We start from the raw sequence: 21,443 nt of genomic DNA on the forward strand, positions 1-21,443 counted from the left end.
TGCATTGCATCAGCTTTTGGGAATGCACATTGGGCACATTTGCCAGTTCCTCTTTGGCACAGCCCAGTAAGTTGTACAAGATGTATGGTGTACATCTCAAGGTGTAACATTATCCAGGACTAATCAGAATCAAGACTAGTTTTCTTCAGGCCCTGTTTACTGCATGGTTAAAGTAGTATTTTCTTTCTGTCCATGTTTGCATTTATTGGACTCCCAGTGAAACACATTTGGCTTGCAGCTTGTGTGATATGTTGCCATTTGAGTGTATTCTACCATTTCATCACTATATGTTTGTCTCTTACCCCACTCAAAGATTTAGTAATAAGGAATGAATTGCAAATGAAGAAGATTTTACAGGCTAACACTCAATCCATTGGTCATTGGTCATTGAACAAATATAAATGACCTAAATGACCTCATGTTTAAAAGTTATGTAAATGGCTGAATGAATGTATGAATGCATGTGAAATTGGATTTGCTGAAGGCAGATTTAAATGCACAGTGACCTAACACAGGAAACAACATTATGGAAATAACCAAACATGACCTCACCAACATTTTTCAGTCTTCTATCCATCATTTCTCAGGAGGTTACAGGGACAGAGGACGGCGGTCTCCTCCATACTATGATGAGTCTGAGCCTGAAGACCCTTTCCGTATCTTTGTAGCATTGTTCGACTATGACCCTCTCTCCATGTCCCCGAACCCAGATGCCGCTGATGAAGAGCTTCCTTTTAAAGAGGGACAGATCATTAAGGTGAGATGTCAAGTCAGAGAGCCACAATGGATGGTATTTGATAATCCGCCCATTGTAATTAAAATATACCTTGCTGTTCTTCTCCAACCTCTCTTACAGGTGTATGGGGACAAAGACACTGATGGGTTTTATCGTGGCCAGATCCGTGGCAGATCTGGCCTCATTCCATGTAACATGGTGTCAGAGATACAAGCTGAGGATGAGGAGACGATGGATCAGCTCATGAAGCAGGGCTTTCTACCCCTCAATACCCCAGTGGACAGAATAGGTACTGCATTTTCAAACATTAGCAGTTATATGCTTTCTTTGCATTTTCTTTTTTAAATAAATGGTTTATTCTAGTCAAGGTGGTGGATCCAAAGTCTATCCTGGGAACTCTGGATGTGAGATGGAACTATACTTGGTTTAGGACATCAGTTCATTGCAGGGCATGACATGCAGGCACATATTCAGACATTGTTTCACACCTTGGGACAATTTAGAGTAGCCAATACATCTCCTGGCATGTTTCTGGAAAGTGTCAAGTGGGAAGAACCTGAAGAAACCAGAGGAGGACCCACAGGAAAATAGAAAACTCAGTAATAGTCACAAACAGTCAACTCACAAGCAGTAAACTGGGCAGCAGATTGAACCGTGGCTCCTGTGAGGTGGCAATATTACCTGCTGTACCACAGCACTGTGCAGGCATTTCTAAGTTCAAATTAATTAGTTTGTAGTTCAAATTAATTATACGACAGCACTGTCAAATTCTTGATTCTGATTGGTTAAAAGATGTTGAATAATTTTGTACAACCTCAATTCCAAAAAAGTTGGGACGCTATGTAAACTGTAAATAAAAACAGAATGTAGTAATTTGCAAATCATGGAAACCCTATATTTCATTGAAGATAGGACAAATATAACATATCAAATGTTGAAACTAAGAAATTTTATTTGTTTTTTGAAAAATGTATGCTCATTTTGAATTTGATGTCAGCATCATGTTTCAGAAAAGTTGGGACAGGGGCAACAAAAGACTGAAAAAGTTGTGTAATGTTAAAAAAATTATTTGGTTAATTGGCAACAGGTCAGTAACATGATTGGGTATAAAAAGAGTATCCCAGAGAGGCGGAGTCTCTCAGAAGTAAAGATGGGGAGGGGTTCACCGCTCTGTGAAAGACTGCGTGGGCAAACAGTGCAACAATTTAAGAATAATGTTCCTCAATGTCATATTGCAAAGGATTTGGGGATCACATCATCTATTGTACATAATATCATTAAAAGATTCAGAGAGTCTGGAGAAATCACTGTATGCAAGAGACAAAGCTGAAAACTGACACTGGATGCCTGTGATCTTCAGGACCTCAGGTGGCACTGCATTAAAAGCAGACGCATGTCTGTCGTGGAAATCATTGTATGGGCTCAGGAACACTTCAGAAAACCAATGTCTGTGAAAACAGTTAATTACTGCATCCACAAAAGCAAGTTAAAACCGTATATAAACAATATCCAGAAACACCGCCACCTTCTCTGGGCCCGAGCTCTTTTACGATAGACTGAGGCGAAGTGAAAAATTGTCCCCAGGTCTGATGAATCAAAAGTAGAAATTCTTTTTAGAAATCATGGACACCATGTCCTCCAGGCGAAAGAGGAAAGAGACCATCCGGCTTATCAGTGCACAGTTCAAAAGCCAGCATCTGTGATGGTACAGTATGAGGGTGCATTATTGCACATGACATGGGTAGCTTGTACATCTGGGAAGGCGTCATTAATGCTGAATGATATATATATACACATTTCAGAGCAAGATGCTGCCATCCAGACAAAATCTTTCTCAGGGAATGCCTTCCTTCTTTCAGCAAAACAATGTCAAACTGTGCTTTCTGCACATATGAAAACTGCATACAGTGGTGCTTGAAAGTTTGTGAACCCTTTAGAATTTTCTATATTTCTGCATAAATATGACCTAAAACATTATCAGATTTTCACACAAGTCCTAAAAGTAGATAAAGAGAACGCAGTTAAACAAATGAGACAAAAATATTATACTCGGTCATTTATTTATTGGGGAAAATGATCCAAATTTACATATCTGTGAGTGGCAAAAGTATGTGAACCTCTAGGATTAGCAGTTAATTTGAAGGGGAAATTAGAGTCAGATGTTTTCAATCAATGGGATGACAATCAGGTGTGAGTGGGCACCCTGTTTTATTTAAAGAACAGGGATCTATCAAAGTCTGATCTTCACAACACATGTTTGTGGAAGTGTATCATGGCATGAACAAAGGAGATTTCTGAGGACCTCAGAAAAAGCGTTGTTGATGCTCATTAGGCTGGAAAAGGTTACAAAACCATCTCTAAAGAGTTTGGACTCCAGCAGTCCACAGTCAGACAGATTGTGTACAAATGGAGGAAATTCAAGACCATTGTTACCCTCCCCAGGAGTGGTCGACCAACAAAGATCACTCCAAGAGTAAGGCGTGTGATAGTCAGCGAGGTCACAAAGGACCCCAGGGTAACTTCTAAGCAACTGAAGGCCTCTCTCACATTGGCTAATATTAATGTTCATGAGTCCACCATCAGGAGAACACTAAACAACAATGATGTGCATGGCAGGGTTGCAAGAAGAAAGCCACTGCTCTCCAAAAAGAACATTGCTGCTCGTCTGCAGTTTGCTAAAGATCATATGGACAAGCCAGAAGGCTATTGGAAAAATGTTTTGTGGACGGATGAGACCAAAATAGAACTTTTTGGTTTAAATGAGAAGCATTATGTTTGGAGAAAGGAAAACACTGCTGTGGCAATGGCTTAAGGTAGGTGGAGCACAGAAGCACGGCAGGCCAGAACTGAGTTCACACAACTCTTTTATTTTAGCTTTTCAGCTCTTTACTCTACACTCTTCCAGTCACACGCGTGCACACACACAAGCATTCTGGTTGGGGAGAGAGCTCCCTTCCTCTGCTCTCCCTCTCCTCTTATAGGGCGCGGTCACTGTGGAAGACACACAAAAACAGGTTAATTCCCGTCAGGTGCAGTGATTCTGCCACTTACCTTCCCTGACTCCGCCCTCCATTCTCAGACCAACGCTTGACCACGCCCCCGCTGCCACAACTGCATTCCAGCATAAGAACCTTATCCCATCTGTGAAACATGGTGGTGGTAGTATCATGGTTTGGGCCTGTTTTGCTGCATCTGGGCCAGGACAGCTTGCCATCATTGATGGAACAATGAATTCTGAATTATACCAGCGAATTCTAAAGGAAAATGTCAGGACATCTGTCCATGAACTGAATCTCAAGAGAAGGTGGGTCATGCAGCAAGACAACAACCCTAAGCACACAAGTGGTTCTACCAAAGAATGGTTAAAGAAGAATAAACTTAATGTTTTGGAATGGCCAAGTCAAAGTCCTGACCTTAATCCAATCAAAATGTTGTGGAAGGACCTGAAGCGAGCAGTTCATGTGAGGAAACCCACCAACATCCCAGAGGTGAAGCTGTTCTGTACGGAGGAATGGGCTAAAATTCCTCCAAGCCGGTGCCCAGGACTGATCAATAGTTACCGGAAACATTTAGTGGCAGCTATTGCTGCACAAGGGGGTCACACCAGATACTGAAAGCAAAGGTTCACATACTTTTGCCACTCACAGATATGTAATATTGGATCATTTTCTTCAATAAATAAATGACCGAGTATAATATTTTTGTCTCATTTGCTTAACTGGTTTCTCTTTATCTACTTTTAGGACTTGTGTGAAAATCTGATGATGTTTTAGGTCATATTTATGCAGAAATATAGAAAATTCTAAAGGGTTCGCAAATTTCAAGCACCACAGTAGCTCTGTAGTAAACGAGTCTGGGTGCTAAACTGGCCTGCCTGCAGTCCAGACCTGCCTCCCATTTAAAACATTTGCTGCATTATGAAGCGCAAAATATGACAAAGGAGACCCCGAGCTGTTAAGCAACTGAAATTGTATATCAGACAAGAATGGGACAACATTTCTCTTTCCAAACTACAGCAACTGGTCTCTTCAGTTCCCAAACATTTACAGAGTGTTGTTAAAAGTAGAGGTGGTGCAACACAGTGGGAAACATGCTCCTGTCCCAACTTTTCTGAAATGTGTTGCTGATATAAAATTCAAAATGAACACATATTTTTCAAAAAAACAATAACACTTCTCAGGCTCAACATTTGATATTTTGTCTTTGTACTTTTTTCAATGAAATATAGGGATTCCACAATTTGCAAATTATTGGATTCTGTTTTTATTTCCAGTTTACACAGCATCCCATTTTTTTTTTTTGGAATTGGGGTTGTATAACAGCTCTGATAGCACTTCTGGCTGCTAGAAAAAAAATCAAATTGGAGTTTTACTGATAACAGGACAAGCTGCAGTTTTCATCTTATTACTGTAGCTTCAAGAGAGGGAAAAAAAAGCTGATTAGGGAACAATAGCTGTTTAAAGCTGCTATAATGTAAGCAAGAACAAGAACTAATTTGTTTCATGGATGTTCCACAACATTAAATATAAATATAAACATAAAATGTATGATGTGCCATTCTTTAATAAATAAAAATTGTAACTGTTTGCAGATTGCTGTGGTATAAGAGGAAAAGAACACTTTGTGATGTGCTGTTATAGAAAAAATAATTGATTTTGGAGTGATAACATCACTCATCCCTGCCACGTACCTAAATTTCAAATGTATTTCTGTCCTACTCAATGTTTGTACACATTTTAAACCATTGTATTTCTCTTCTGCCTTTTTTTCTTTTTGTATAAAAAGTATACTGGGGTATAAATGTCAGTGATTGTGCTGTCATAATCATGTTTCAGTTTCCTGTACTGAACTGATCTCAGTATTTGATTTGAACATTACCATGGGAATGACTCATGACAAGAGCCACACCACATAAAACAATTTGATTCACTGCCTCCTGGCAATATTTGATCTTTTTTTATTGGATAAAGCTGAGAAATTCTCAATGTCTCTGCTTTTGTATACTTTGTGCCACTCTTGCCCCCGCACTGCTTTCCACAGGATATTCACGTCTTTTAGGGCAAATTGACAACAAAATGCCTCACAGCTCCAGAATCAACAGATCAATCCTGATAAATTCTTGTTTCAGTTCCACCTCCCAGTAGCAGATAAACTGACAGATGAACTGGCATAGGCAGAGTGTACACCCACTTTGTACCCAGTTGTTCCTGGTCTAACCCACCATGGTCCTGAATTAATATATACATTGACCTACTACTACTACTACAAAACTTTCACGAATAAGAGATACTCTTATTTCTTCTTTCCTACAGAGCACAGCCGAAAAGGTGGCCGGCACCCTGTGGCTACTAGAAGAATGGTCGCTCTTTATGACTATGACCCCAGGGAGAGTTCACCAAATGCAGATGTTGAGGTACACACACACACACACACACACACACACACACACACACACACACACACATATCAAATGCATTCTCAGTCTTTCACTTTGTTAACGCAGTTGATGCTCTCTGATACAGGCGGAGCTGACGTTCTGTGCTGGTGACATCATTGCTGTATTTGGGGAGATAGATGAAGATGGTTTCTACTATGTAAGTGATTGACTCCTACAAATAAAGAAGCCTTCCAGGGGTCTTTAATGGTTGTTGGAGTGGCTAAATTTCTCAATTTGATACACTGCACCCATACAAAGGAAAGCTTTACTGACAGGGCTAATACTTCTTCCTCTTCTTCTTCTTCTTCTTTTGGCTGCTTCCGATTAGGGGTCACCACAGCGGACCTTTCATCTCCATTGCTCCCTGTCTTCCGCATCCTTCTCTACCACACCTGCCACTTTCATGTCCTCTCTCACCACATCCATGTATCTCCTCTTTGGCCTTCCTTGTTTTTGTTTGCCTGGCAGCTCCATCCTCAACATTCTCCTTCCCACATGCTCTGCATCTCTTCTCAGGATGTGCCCATACCATCTCAGTCTCATCTCTCTTAGCTTAATTCCCTAGCTCTCCACATGTGCTGTCCCTCTGATGTGCTCGTTCCTTATCCTGTCCAACCTTGTCACTTCCATTGCAAACCTTAACATCCTCAACTCCACCACCTCCAACTTTGCCTCCTGTCTCTTCGTTAAGGGTACGGTCTCCAATCCATACATCACAGCTGGTCTCACTACTGTCTTATACATCTTACCTTTCACTTTTGCTGGGACTTTCCTATCACAAATGACTCCTGAAATCCTTCTCCAACTGCTCCACCCTGCCTGCACTCTCTTTCTCACCTCACTATCACAGCCCCCATTTTCCTGCACAGTTGACCCCAGGTACTTGAATTCACCAACTTTCTTTACGTCTACTCCTTGCATCTCCACTACACTCTCATCCTCATTCTCATTGATGCACATGTATTCTGTTTTGCTATTGCTCACCTTCATTCCTCTTTGTTCCAATGCATACCTCCATCTCTCCAAACCCAACTCAACCTCCTTTCTACTTTCACCACATATCACAATATCATCCGCAAACATCATGTTCCATGGTGACTCTTGCCTCACTTCGTCCGTCAAGCTATCCATCACTATGGCAAACAAAAAAGGACTCAAAGCAGATCCTTGATGGAGTCCCACCTTCACCTTGAACCATTCAGTCGTTCCAACTGTACACCTCACTGCTGTTTCAAGTTCTCATACATGTCTTTCACCACTTTAATATACTTCTCATTCACTCCACTCTGTCTCATACAATACCATAACTCATCTCTCGGCACTCTATCGTATGCCTTCTCCAAGTCTACAAACACACAATATAGCTTTCTCTGGCCTTCTCTGTACTTCTCCATTAACATTCTTAAAGCAAAAATTGCATCTGACGTGCTCTTCCTTGGCATAAACCTGTACTGCTGTTCTCAGATTGCTACCTCTCTTCTCAATCTCGCCTCCAATACCCTTTCCCATAGCTTCATGGTGTGGCTCATCAATTTTATTCCTCTGGAATTACTGCAGCTCTGTACAGCTTCCTTACTCTTGTATATTGGGACTAGCACACTCTCCATTCATTTGGAATTTTCTCATTCTCTAGGATCTTATTAAACAATCTCGTTAGGAACTCCACAGCTGTCTCACCCAAACATCTCCAAGTCTCAATCGGGATACCATCTGGTCCGACTGCTTTCCCAGTCTTCATTCTTTTCATGGCTGCCCTCACCTCATCCTTACTAACCAACTCTGCTTCCTGATTTGCTGTCTCCAATGAATCTAACCTTTTCTCTCTTGGATTCTTCTCATTTAATAAATCTTCAAAGTACTCTTTCCACCTTCTTAATACACTCTCTTTGTTTGTCAGCACATTTCCATTTACATCTTTCATCACTCTTACAGTGGTGCTTGAAAGTTTGTGAACCCTTTAGAATTTTCTATATTTCTGCATAAATATGACCTAAAACATCATCAGATTTTCACACAAGTCATAAAAGTAGATAAAGAGAACCCAGTTAAACAAATGAGACAAAAATATTATACTTGGCCATTTATTTATTAAGGAAAATGATCCAATATTACATATCTGTGAGTGGCAAAAGTATGTGAACCTTTGCTTTCAGTATCTGGTGTGACCCCCTTGTGCAGCAATAACTGCAACTAAACGTTTCCGATAACTGTTGATCAGTCCTGCACACCAGCTTGGAGGAATTTTAGCCCATTCCTCCATACAGAACAGCTTCAACTCTGGGATGTTGGTGGGTTTCCTCACATGAACTGCTCGCTTCAGGTCCTTCCACAACATTTCAATTGGATTAAGGTCAGGACTTTGACTTGGCCATTCCAAAACTTTAACTTTATTCTTCTTTAACCATTCTTTGGTAGAACGACTTGTGTGCTTAGGGTCGTTGTCTTGCTGCATGACCCACCTTCTCTTGAGATTCAGTTCATGGACAGATGTCCTGACATTTTCCTTTAGAATTCGCTGGTATAATTCAGAATTCATTGGTCCATCAATGATGGCAAGCCGTCCTGGCCCAGATGCAGCAAAACAGGCCCAAACCATGATACTACCACCACCATGTTTCACAGATGGGATAAGGTTCTTATGCTGGAATGCAGTGTTTTCCTTTCTCCAAACATAACGCTTGTCATTTAAACCAAAAAGTTCTATTTTGGCCTCATCTGTCCACAAAGCATTTTTCCAATAGCCTTCTGGCTTGTCCACGTGATCTTTAGCAAACTGCAGACGAGCAGCAATGTTCTTTTTGGAGAGCAGTGGCTTTCTCCTTGCAGCCCTGCTATGCACACCATTTGTTGTTCAGTGTTCTCCTGATGGTGGACTCATGAATATTAACATTAGCCAATGTGAGAGAGGCCTTCAGTTGCTTAGAAGTTACCCTGGGGTCCTTTGTGACCTCGTTGACTGTTACATGCCTTGCTCTTGGAGTGATCTTTGTTGGTTGACCACTCCTGGGGAGGGTAACAGTGGTCTTGAATTTCCTCCATTTGTACACAATCTGTCTGACTGTGGATTGGTGGAGTCCAAACTCTTTAGAGATGGTTTTGTAACCTTTTTCAGCCTGATGAGCATCAGCAACGCTTTTTCTGAGGTCCTCAGAAATCTCCTTTGTTCGTGCCATGATACACTTCCAAAAACATGTGTTGTGAAGCTCAGACTTTGATAGATCCCTGTTCTTTAAATAAAACAGGGTGCCCACTCACACCTGATTTGTCATTCTATTGATTGAAAACACCTGACTCTAATTTCACCTTCAAATTAACTGCTAATTCTAGAGGTTCACATACTTTTGCCACTCACAGATATGTAATATTGGATCATTTTCCTCAATAAATAAATGACCAAGTATAATAGTTTTGTCTTATTTGTTTAACTGGGTTCTCTTTATCTACTTTTAGGACTTGTATGAAAATCTGATGTTTTAGATCATATTTATGCAGAAATATAGAAAATTCTAAAGGGTTCACAAACTTTCAAGCACCACTGTACCTGCTGTACATCCCTCGCTTCCCTGTTTCTCTGCCTAACTAGTCTGTACAAGTCTTTCTCTCCTTCTTTGGTCTCCAGTCTTTCGTACAACTCCTGGTATGCATCTGCTTTCGCCTTCGCTACTGCTCTTTTTGCCTTCTGTCTCATCTCTCTGTATAACCGCCTGCTTTCCTCATCTCTCTAATCATCCCAATTCTTCTTTGCTAGCCTCTTCTCTTTTATAATTTCCTGCACTTCTTTGTTCCACCACCATGTCTCCTTGTCTTCCTTTCTCCTTCCCGATGACCACCCTAGCACCTTCCTTGCTGTCTGTCTTACTAGTACAGCAGTAGTATTCCAATCTTCTGGAAGACTTCCATGACCACTCAGTGCTCGTCTCATTTCTTCCCTAAACTCCTTCTGATGTTCAACCTCTTTTAGTTTCCACCACTTAATCTTCGGCTCCACTATTTCACGCTTCCTCTTTTTCACTTTCAAGCTCATCCTGCACACGACCACTTGATGTTGTCTAGCTACACTCTCCCCTGCCATCACTTTACAGTCTCCAATCTCCTTCAGGTTACCCCTTCTGCAGAGTATGTAGTCCACCTGTGTAGATCTTCCTCCACTCTTAAATGTCACTGACAGGGCTAATACACAATGCAAAAAAAAAAAGGTAGAGTAGGCAAAGATCAAAACATGATCAGGCATCAAACAAACATTAAAAGAACAGTGGATAATTGTTAGGAAGGCATGTATGAGTTCTTCTCTGACTTAGGTAGGAAAAAAACAAGATGGCTCTGCCGCGAAAGCACATAAGGGCAAGTGATTTTTATTTACAGTGCCAATTTCTAGAAATGCTGACATGAAATGATGAGAAAAAAACCAGAGGATTTTTCACCATATTCCAATATTTCAAGATGCACTATTATATCCATCCATCCATCATCTGTAACCACTTATCCTGTTCTACAGGGTCGCAGGCAAGCTGGAGCCTATCCCAGCTGACTATGGGCGAGAGGCAGGATACACCCTGGACAAGTCGCTAGGTTATCGCAGGGCTGACACATAGAGACAAACAACCATTCACACTCACATTCAAACCTACGGTCAATTTAGAGCCACCAGTTAGCCTAACCTGCATGTCTTTGGATTGTGGGGAAAACTGGAGCACCTGGAGGAAACCCACGCAGACACGGGAGAACATGCAAACTGCACACAGAAAGGCCCTCGCCGGCCACTGGGCTCCAACCCAGAACCTTCTTGCTGTGAGGCGACAGTGCTAACTACTACACCACCGTGCCACCCCATGCACTATCTCATCTCATTATCTCTAGCTGCTTTATCCTGTTCTACAGGGTCGCAGGCAAGCTGGAGCCTATCCCAGCTGACTATGGGGCAAAAGGCAGGGTACACCCTGGACAAGTCACCAGGTCATCACAGGGCTGACACATAGACACAGACAACCATTCACACCTATGGTCAATTTAGAGTCACCAGTTAACCTAACCTGCATGTCTTTGGACTGTGGGGGAAACCAGAGCACCCGGAGGAAACCCACGCGGACACGGGGAGAACATGCAAACTCCACGCAGAAAGGCCCTTGCCGGCCACGGGGCTTGAACCCAGACCTTCTTGCTGTGAGGCGACAGCGCTAACCACTACACCACCATGCCACCCATGCACTATTATATGTAAAAAAATTTAATAAATATATATATATATTTTAATTTAATTTTCAAGATGGGAAATACATGCACACAAAAAGAAACCTCACTCAATAACATACCCTGCTACATGCAGGCTTTCACACACCTCTCTCTGTTCTCCTTTAGGGCAGTTTATATAGGGGCAGCCCCACCCATTCAGACCATACCATCTTTGCATGAACATGTACATGTAGTCCAGTCTCTTATTGCTACAAAGACTTATCAGTATTGAGATAAATACAGAACAATGGTCATCATTCTTCTGAAATAACATATATTAGTAACCCCTTCACTAATCAAATGCATATAAATAAATATTTCCCATTGTAAAATCCCCCCTGGAAATGGTGGCATCTGAGGACTGCCTTGAAAAGTACCCATGGTTTTTAGGACAGGATAGGTTTTTATATCTGTCCAGCTATTCATATCTGTCCAGCTATTCGCTCCGTTTCATCCCTTCCACCCTCTGTAATACCTGGAAGTGTTACAATGGCATCACGTCGACTGACATGAACACGCTACACACAGAGTGCTCAAATACTCACAAAAACACTGAACAGATAAGTAAAATAAAACCCAAAACAACAAACAAATGTGTGTTTGTTTGCTTGGTTTTGGGGGCTGTTAACGAGGAAGGAAAGGTGAATTTAGAATGTTCGTGTTTACGTGTGGGTGGCACAGTGGTGTAGTGATTAGCACTGTTGCCTCACAGCAAGAAGGTTCTGGATTCAAGTCCAGTGGCCGACAGGGGGCCTTTCTCTGTGGAGCTTGCATGTTCTCCCCGTATCTGCGTGGGTTTCCTCTGAGTGCTATGGTTTCCCCCACAGTCCAAAGAGATGCAGGTTAGGTGGCTCTAAATTGACTGTAGATGTGAATGTGAGTGTGAATGGTTGTGTGTTTCTATGTGTCAGCCCTGTGATGATCTGGTGACTTGCCCAGGGTGTACCCTGCCTCTCACCCATAGTCAACTGGGATAGGCTCCAGCTTGCCTGCGACCCTGTAGAACAGGGTAAGCGGTTATGGATAATGGATAGATGGATGGTGTTTACATGTATGAATCGGAGATCATGGTAGCCTCCAAGTACAAGTATGACTGTGCATGTACTCACAGAATGCTAGCTGCTACAGTCAGGGAATCTATGCAGTTTGGGGAAGAAAGGGAGAGGTTTAGGTGGCACTGCAAACCATGGCAGAGCCCTATGTCACAATCATCAGAATAGTCAGATGATAGGATGCACAGGGAAAGGATCTAGACACTTGTGCAACTAGAAAACTGGCAAGACTTTGAAATTAACTACTAAAAAGCATCAGTATAAAGAAATGAGGACATGAACAGGAAATTTGGGTCAGAGTTTGTGGTAGAACTCTGGATAATGTGACGTTTGCTGGTGGGAAGGTCACAACACCTATAAGGGCTTTCCCAGAGGGACAACCAAAGCACACTTTAGGGCCCTAGGTTAAATATACAGCTGAGTCCATCATATTGGCTTGCCTCAACCAAAATCAAACACTTCATAAACACTCTGAAGAGTCAAAAATGTGGCCATTAGATTCAAATAGATCCAAAGCAGAATACTTACTGTATGCTCATATTTATGAACCAAACACGTACATGAATGAAAAGGGATGATTGTTGTCCAGTGAAATGTCTTAGCATGGCTAACCGGCTACAGTGGTGCTTGAAAGTTTGTGAACCCTTTAGAATTTTCTATATTTCTGCATAAATATGACCTAAAACATCATCAGATTTTCACACAAGTCATAAAAGTAGATAAAGAGAACCCAGTTAAACAAATGAGACAAAAATATTATACTTGGCCATTTATTTATTAAGGAAAATGATCCAATATTACATATCTGTGAGTGGCAAAAGTATGTGAACCTTTGCTTTCAGTATCTGGTGTGACCCCCTTGTGCAGCAATAACTGCAACTAAACGTTTCCGATAACTGTTGATCAGTCCTGCACACCAGCTTGGAGGAATTTTAGCCCATTCCTCCATACAGAACAGCTTCAACTCTGGGATGTTGGTGGGTTTCCTCACATGAACTGCTCGCTTCAGGTCCTTCTACAACATTTCCATTGGATTAAGGTCAGGACTTTGCCTTAGCCATTCCAAAACATTAACTTTATTCTTCTTTAACCATTCTTTGGTAGAACGACTTGTGTGCTTAGGGTCGTTGTCTTGCTGCATGACCCACCTTCTCTTGAGATTCAGTTCATGGACAGATGTCCTGACATTTTCCTTTAGAATTCACTGGTATAATTCAGAATTCATTGTTCCATCAATGATGGCAAGCTGTCCTGGCCAAGATGCAGCAAAACAGGTCCAAACCATGATACTACCACCACCATGTTTCACAGATGGGAAAAGGTTCTTATGCTGAAATACAGTGTTTTCCATTCTCCAAACATAATGCTTCTCATTTAAACCAAAAAGTTCTATTTTGGTCTCATCCATCCACAAAACATTTTTCCAATCGCCTTCTGGCTTGTCCACGTGATCTTTAGCAAACTGCAGACAAGCAGCAATGTTCTTTTTAGACAGCAGAGGCTTTCTCCTTGCAACCCTGCCATGCACACCATTGTTGATCAGTGCTCTCTTGATGGTGGACTCATGAACATTAACATTAGCCAATGTGAGAGAGGCCTTCAGTTGCTTAGAAGTTACCCTGGGGTCCTTTGTTGCCTCGCCGACTATTACACGCCTTGCTCTTGGAGTGATCTTTGTTGGTCGACCACTCCTGGGGAAGGTAACAATAGTCTTAAATTTCCTCCATTTGTACACAATCTGTCTGACTGTGGATTGGTGGAGTCCAAACTCTTTAGAGATGGTTTTGTAACCTTTTCCAGCCTGATGAGCATCAACAACGCTTTTTCTGAGGTCCTCAGAAATCTCCTTTGTTCATGCCATGATACACTTCCACAAACATGTGTTGTGAAGATCAGACTTTGATAGATCCCTGTTCTTTAAATAAAACAGGGTGCCCACTCACACCTGATTGACGTCCCATTGATTGAAAACACCTGACTCTAATTTCACCTTCAAATTAACTGCTAATCCTAGAGGTTCACATACTTTTGCCACTCACAGATATGTAATATTGGATCATTTTCCTCAATAAATAAATGACCAAGTATAATATTTTTGTCTCATTTGTTTAACTGGGTTCTCTTTATCTACTTTTAGTACTTGTGTGAAAATCTGATGATGTTTTAGGTCATATTTATGCATAAATATGGAAAATTCTAAAGGGTTCACAAACTTTCAAGCACCATTGTAAGTGGGCAGCACGGTGGTGTAGTGGTTAGCACGGTCGCCTCACAGCAAGAAGGTTCTGGGTTTGAACCCAGCGGCCGGCGAGTGCCTTTCTGTGTGGAGTTTGCATGTTCTCCCCGTGTCTGCGTGGGTTTCCTCTGGGTGCTCCGGTTTTCCCCACAATCCAAAGACATGCAGTTAGGTTGACGTGGGGTGGCCTTGGGCTAAGGTGCCCTTGAGCAAGGTACCTGACCCCTGACTGCTCCCCGGGCGCTCTGGTGTGGCTGCCCACTGATCTGGGTGTGTGTGTGTGTGTTCACTGCTTCAGATGGGTTAAATGCAGAGGATGAATTTCACTGTGCTTGAAGTGTGCATGTGACGAATAAAAGTTTCTTCTTTCTTCTAACCTCCATTCAAAGATTCCATCCATCCATTATCTGTAGCCGCTTATCCTGCGCAGGGTCGCAGGAGCCTATCCCAGCTGACTATGGGCAAGAGGCGGGGTACACCCTGGACAAGTCGCCAGGTCATCGCAGGGCTGACACAGAGACAAACAACCATTCACACTCACACCTACGGTCAATTTAGAGCCACCAATTAGTCTAACCTGCATGTCTTTTGGACTGTGGGGGAAACCGGAGCACCCAGAAGAAACCCATGCAGACACGGGGAGAACATGCAAACTCCACACGAAAGGCCCTCGTCAGCTGCTGGGCTCGAACCCAGGACCTTCTTGCTGTGAGGCGACAGTGCTAACCACTACACCACCCCCCATTCAAAGATTAAAAAAAAAAAAAAATCAATACAAGTTTTCATCTTTGGCATAATTTCAAATTAAGGATTAAGGACTTGCACTTTTGTGGAAACGAGTGTAAAAGCAACACCAACAGAATGGTATGAAGAAGCAAAGGCTGGGGCTGATTTGTTTCAAGCCCAGATTGTACAATCATGTACAACCCTGATTCCAAAAAAGTTGGGACAAAGTACAAATTGTAAATAAAAACGGAATGCAATGATGTGGAAGTTTCAAAATTCCATATTTTATTTAGAATAGAACATAGATGACATATCAAATGTTTAAACTGAGAAAATGTATCATTTAAAGAGAAAAATTAGGTGATTTTAAATTTCATGACAACAACACATCTCAAAAAAGTTGGGACAAGGCCATGTTTACCACTGTGAGACATCCCCTTTTCTCTTTACAACAGTCTGTAAACGTCTGGGGACTGAGGAGACAAGTTGCTCAAGTTTAGGGATAGGAATGTTAACCCATTCTTGTCTAATGTAGGATTCTAGTTGCTCAACTGTCTTAGGTCTTTTTTGTCGTATCTTCCGTTTTATGATGCGCCAAATGTTTTCTATGGGTGAAAGATCTGGACTGCAGGCTGGCCAGTTCAGTACCCGGACCCTTCTTCTACGCAGCCATGATGCTGTAATTGATGCAGTATGTGGTTTGGCATTGTCATGTTGGAAAATGCAAGGTCTTCCCTGAAAGAGACATCGTCTGGATGGGAGCATATGTTGCTCTAGAACCTGGATATACCTTTCAGCATTGATGGTGTCTTTCCAGATGTGTAAGCTGCCCATGCCACACGCACTAATGCAACCCCATACCATCAGAGATGCAGGCTTCTGAACTGAGCGCTGATAACAACTTGGGTCGTCCTTCTCCTCTTTAGTCCGAATGACACGGCGTCCCTGATTTCCATAAAGAACTTCATATTTTGATTCGTCTGACCACAGAACAGTTTTCCACTTTGCCACAGTCCATTTTAAATGAGCCTTGGCCCAGAGAAGACGTCTGCGCTTCTGGATCATGTTTAGATACGGCTTCTTCTTTGAACTATAGAGTTTTAGGTGGCAACGGCGGATGGCACGGTGAATTGTGTTCACAGATAATGTTCTCTGGAAATATTCCTGAGCCCATTTTATGATTTCCAATACAGAAGCATGCCTGTATATGATGCAGTGCCGTCTAAGGGCCCGAAGATCACGGGCACCCAGTATGGTTTTCCGGCCTTGACCCTTACGCACAGAGATTCTTCCAGATTCTCTGAATCTTTTGATGATATTATGCACTGTAGATGATGATATGTTCAAACTCTTTGCAATTTTACACTGTCGAACTCCTTTCTGATATTGCTCCACTATTTGTCGGCGCAGAATTAGGGGGATTGGTGATCCTCTTCCCATCTTTACTTCTGAGAGCCGCTGCCACTCCAAGATGCTCTTTTTATACCCAGTCATGTTAATGACCTATTGCCAATTGACCTAATGAGTTGCAATTTGGTCCTCCAGCTGTTCCTTTTTTGTACCTTTAACTTTTCCAGCCTCTTATTGCCCCTGTCCCAACTTTTTTGAGATGTGTTGCTGTCATGAAATTTCAAATGAGCCAATATTTGGCATGAAATTTCAAAATGTCTCACTTTTGACATTTGATATGTTGTCTATGTTCTATCGTGAATACAATATCAGTTTTTGAGATTTGTAAATTATTGCATTCCGTTTTTATTTACAATTTGTACTTTGTCCCAACTTTTTTGGAATCGGGGTTGTACATGTATAATCAGTGATTACAAAAAAAAAGGGTTAATGCAACAGACACTGAGCCAAACACACACTGGTACAAAGGGCACAAAAGGACAGATGCCAAAACCACAAGTTTCGTGTTATAAGAAAATTATAAGCATGTTTGATATTCAGAGAAAACATAGCATGAAACCAGTTGAGCAACACAAGTGAGAAACACATAGGGGAGAGCGGGGTAAGATGAGCCAGGGGGTAAGATGAGCCACCCCCTGTTTCTAAGAAACAGTAAACAAATGTGACCATGTGACCACATTCAAAGGGGGGCGGGACCATTTACTTACACTTGTGGAGAGGAGCACCACATGTCAAACTAGGTGAGGGAGATATTTATAAAAATGTGTTTTTGTGCTTTCTAAGTCAATTCCATGTTTGTCCACAGTGAAGATGATTTAGAGAAGACAAAAGTAGAATAATATTTAGACACATTAGGGTTAAGTTAGTGGCTTTCTAAGCTATGATATGAATGCTAATAAAAATAATTTTGATTAGCCTAATCCCCTTTATTAGCATTTTTCTACAAAATGGTGGCCACGGGGTAAGATGAGCCATTAGATGTGGGGCAAGTTGAGCCACTGGCTCAACTTACCCCATTGGTGGCTGAGCCTACCCAATATGGATGACACTTAAGTTTTCACATTTACTGGTCATATATGACAACAACAACAACAACAAAAAATAAACAAACAAATAAATAACATGTTAATATAAATAATATGTTTAAAAGGTTTTTAATAAATAAAATAATGCCCTCTGTTATTACAGGTGTGCATGATGCGCATGATGTGCATGATCTACGCATATCTCTCTCTATCCATCTATCTATCCCTCCCTATCCCATCTCGTTCTATCACCTCTCTCTTCATCTCCCCTTCTCTATGCAATGGCCCTATCCCCCACTTGATTGACTTGACTTGATTCATTGATTGCATTTCTAATAATAAAAGTTGTTTACTTTGTTAACCTAACATGTTTTGTGTTGGCTCAATTTACCCCACACAGTGGCTCATCTTACCCCATGCATGGGGTAAGTTGAGCCACTTGACATTTTTTTTTCAAGAGGTAATATCACTCTAACCATAAGAGCTTATCAATTATTTTTTGCTCATATAGTAACAGTACACTTTGAAATTTGGTATGGTGTGTAGACTGGAAGCAAAAATGGCTTTAACATGTAGTTATGATGAAAAATTTAAAAAGTGGCTCATCTTACCCCGCTCTCCCCTAAATAAATTAGAATCATGAATGCAGTTGCATCTGCCTTTAACTGTGTGTATGTAATAGGTTGCCCCACTTTATTCTAATTATGTACTCAATGAGACCTTGTGATATAATGTGTTGCTCAACACTAATAGTTTAATTATTGAGTTATCGATATTAGATTTTAGCGCTCACAGCTAAAACAGCCATCATAATGAGTTAAATGACCTATGTGGCCTTGTTGAGTTTAATCTCATGTCCTCATGTCCTGTGCAGTTCTCACTGCTCATGTTTTGTTTCACAGGGTGAGATTAATGGACATCGCGGTCTGGTTCCCTCCAACTTTCTAGAAGAAGTGCCTGACGACGTGGAGGTCTATCTCACAGAGACTCCGTCCCACCATGAACAGGAAGAGGCAGTTCCAGCACCGCGCCCTGAGCCTAAACGGGTACACCATCGCCGCTCTCAGCGCTAGGCCCTGTGTCCATCCATCCTCCGTTTGAGTTCCGTCCACTCGCCGTCTGTGTTTTTTCTTTCTTCTTCTTGTGCTTGTTTGTTTTGTGTGGTGGTGAACGTGCAGTCGTGGCTTCCGGTCTTGCTTTTTTTGGAATGGAAGAAGCAAAGCCCACCCTGAACTGAGACAGACAGCACAGCTAACGCATACACTGGGGGATATTGGCAACGATCTGACGAAAGACTGAATCTCATTCCTGCAGTGGAAAAAAAACAGAATGAGACTCTAAAGCTGAGTTTGTGCTTTGAAACTTGGTTAAAATGACCAGGTTATTAGACAAGCATGCCTTTCTCAAAATGAACTTTATTATTTTTTTTAATATATATATATATATATATATATCTATATATATGAACAGTACACATTGGCCTGTGTGTGTTGTGTTGTGTTCCATTAAAGAGGCTTTGTTTCTTTTTTGTTTATCACACCCTCATCCAAATTCTGCTCTGAGAATATGCACATTTAAAAAAAAAACTCAACCAAAAACACATTACTTCACTGTAATGCCATAATCAACAGAAATAAATGCAATGCTGAAGCAAAATCTCATGATGCTGTATCAGTGGATGTCTGTACTCATTTATGTGTTGTGCCTCTTTTTTTTATTTCTTAGGTGTGACGTGAATGTGACTGAAATAATGTTCTTTTCTGCTTTACTTCCTTCTTGTTCTCACCTGCTTGGCTAAAAACAGTAGAGAAAGCTCATTTTCCATCTAGGCAGGTTTCTTGTTTCTGGTGTGTAAATGAACAAAAATAACTGAATAATAAAATAACCTCCTTTACCCCAAATGCAGTTGATATGAGTGACAGGGTGATGTGCTAAAGTGGCGTTACTGGTACACCCCAAAGTTGATTATTTTCTTAAATCAGCACATACCACCATGTGTTATTCCTCTTACACCACAGCAGTTTGCCTACAATTACAATTTTTTTTTTATTAAAAAATGATGCATCATATATTTTATCTATTTATATGGCATAATTACATTTAATGTTGTGGACTGTCTGCAAAACAGGTTTTACTTATGTTATAGCAGCTATAAATAGTCATTCCTCTTCATCAGCCTCTCTTTTTTCTCTCTCTCCAAGTTAGTAAGACAAGAAAGAAGTTATAAGTTTACCTCTGACTGTTATAAAGTGCTGACACTGGAGCTTACACACGGTTTAAAAAAAATAATAATTCTGGATCGTCCTCAATACAAGGCCCTGTGAATGAGCTGCTACTATAGAAACAACAACATATTCGAATGAGTGACCTCATTCAACACCATCTGACCTGAACAGATTCAAGAATTCACCAGCACTATGGTGTGATACATGCCATATTAAACAGTAATAGGTTCTGAGGCATTAAAACATATTTATCATGGTACACCTCACCTCATATTTTAAAATGATTCATAGGGGTTTTTTTTTTCAATATTAGCTAAGACTATGTACCTTCATACAATGAACAAGACTAAAGCAGTACTGTGCCAGTTATCTTTTTAGGTCAGCTATTGACAGGAGAAGATAGATGACATTTAATTCCCTTCCCTGTCCCCCCTCCTGATGGCTCTTTCATTAGGTACCAGTGGAACACACAGTTCCAGCACCCGTCCTGGGAAGACCGGCGTCCCCGATTGTGCGTCCTCTGCTCCCTGTGTGCTCCGCCCGTCCCCTTAGTCCTGCCAGGGGACCACGAGACCTGAAAAAGAAGAAAGGCCTGCTCTCCAAGGGGAAGAAACTGCTCAAAAAGTTCTCAAAGTAAATGTTGATGGCATACACAATCCAAAAAGGGCAACATGTTCATGTTTTCATGAAAATCTACAGCCATGTTCATATTCATGTGCCAAAAACATGCAGTACAGGCCAGAAATTAGAAAGCAACTTGTGAATTTTTTTTTTCCACACACGATCATGGCTGGTAAAGAGTTTATATATTCAGAGAAAAAGAGTTTGATTAAATGTCTGCACCTTTCATAGATTATTCATTTGTTTTTGCATTTTGTATCAAAATATGGAGTAACTCATGCATTTTGTCTGGTATATTATATTTGGAGTGCATGCCTCATTTTCCGTGGAACATTCTACATAAAAACAGCTATGTCAATAAATTCACTTTAAAAAAATCACTTGTTTGCTTCTACTGGCCTGTAGTGAATATTATAGCTGCCAGTTTATCAGATACACCTTGCACACAGGTCACTTATGTGGTGTCACATGTAGTGTTTAGCTCATTTGAATAGACCCCTGGTGTGTTCTCCCACACAGTGTAGTTCTATAGGCAGGTGAGAACACAGCAATCACAGTCAGATCTGAGAGCATCTGATTAAAGTGGTCTCAGTCTGCTTCCAAGTAAACTCGAACAGTGAGAAAGCTATGACCTGAATCGACCCAACTGCACTTTGTTTATCCATCCATCCATCCATCCATCCATCCATTATTTGTAGCTGCTTATCTTGTTCTACAGGGTCACAGGCAAGCTGGAGCCTATCCCA

At 41.3% G+C, this 21,443-nt stretch overlaps 1 protein-coding gene across 1 annotated transcript in view; it reads left to right on the top strand.

The window, feature by feature from the left end:
- The window catches only part of rimbp2a (RIMS binding protein 2a), a 210,510-nt gene extending 189,797 nt beyond the window's left edge, over window positions 1-20,713 (top strand). Inside the window, exons 19-24 of the mRNA XM_060935983.1 lie at window positions 588-757; window positions 857-1,025; window positions 6,049-6,149; window positions 6,259-6,330; window positions 18,754-18,897; window positions 20,531-20,713. Coding sequence (XP_060791966.1) covers window positions 588-757; window positions 857-1,025; window positions 6,049-6,149; window positions 6,259-6,330; window positions 18,754-18,897; window positions 20,531-20,713 — 839 coding nt within the window. The remainder of the gene's footprint in view (window positions 1-587; window positions 758-856; window positions 1,026-6,048; window positions 6,150-6,258; window positions 6,331-18,753; window positions 18,898-20,530) is intronic.
- The last annotated feature ends 730 nt before the right edge of the window (window positions 20,714-21,443 follow it).

The sequence above is a fragment of the Neoarius graeffei genome, chromosome 12, assembly GCF_027579695.1.
Source record: "Neoarius graeffei isolate fNeoGra1 chromosome 12, fNeoGra1.pri, whole genome shotgun sequence".
Lineage (NCBI taxonomy): Eukaryota > Metazoa > Chordata > Actinopteri > Siluriformes > Ariidae > Neoarius > Neoarius graeffei.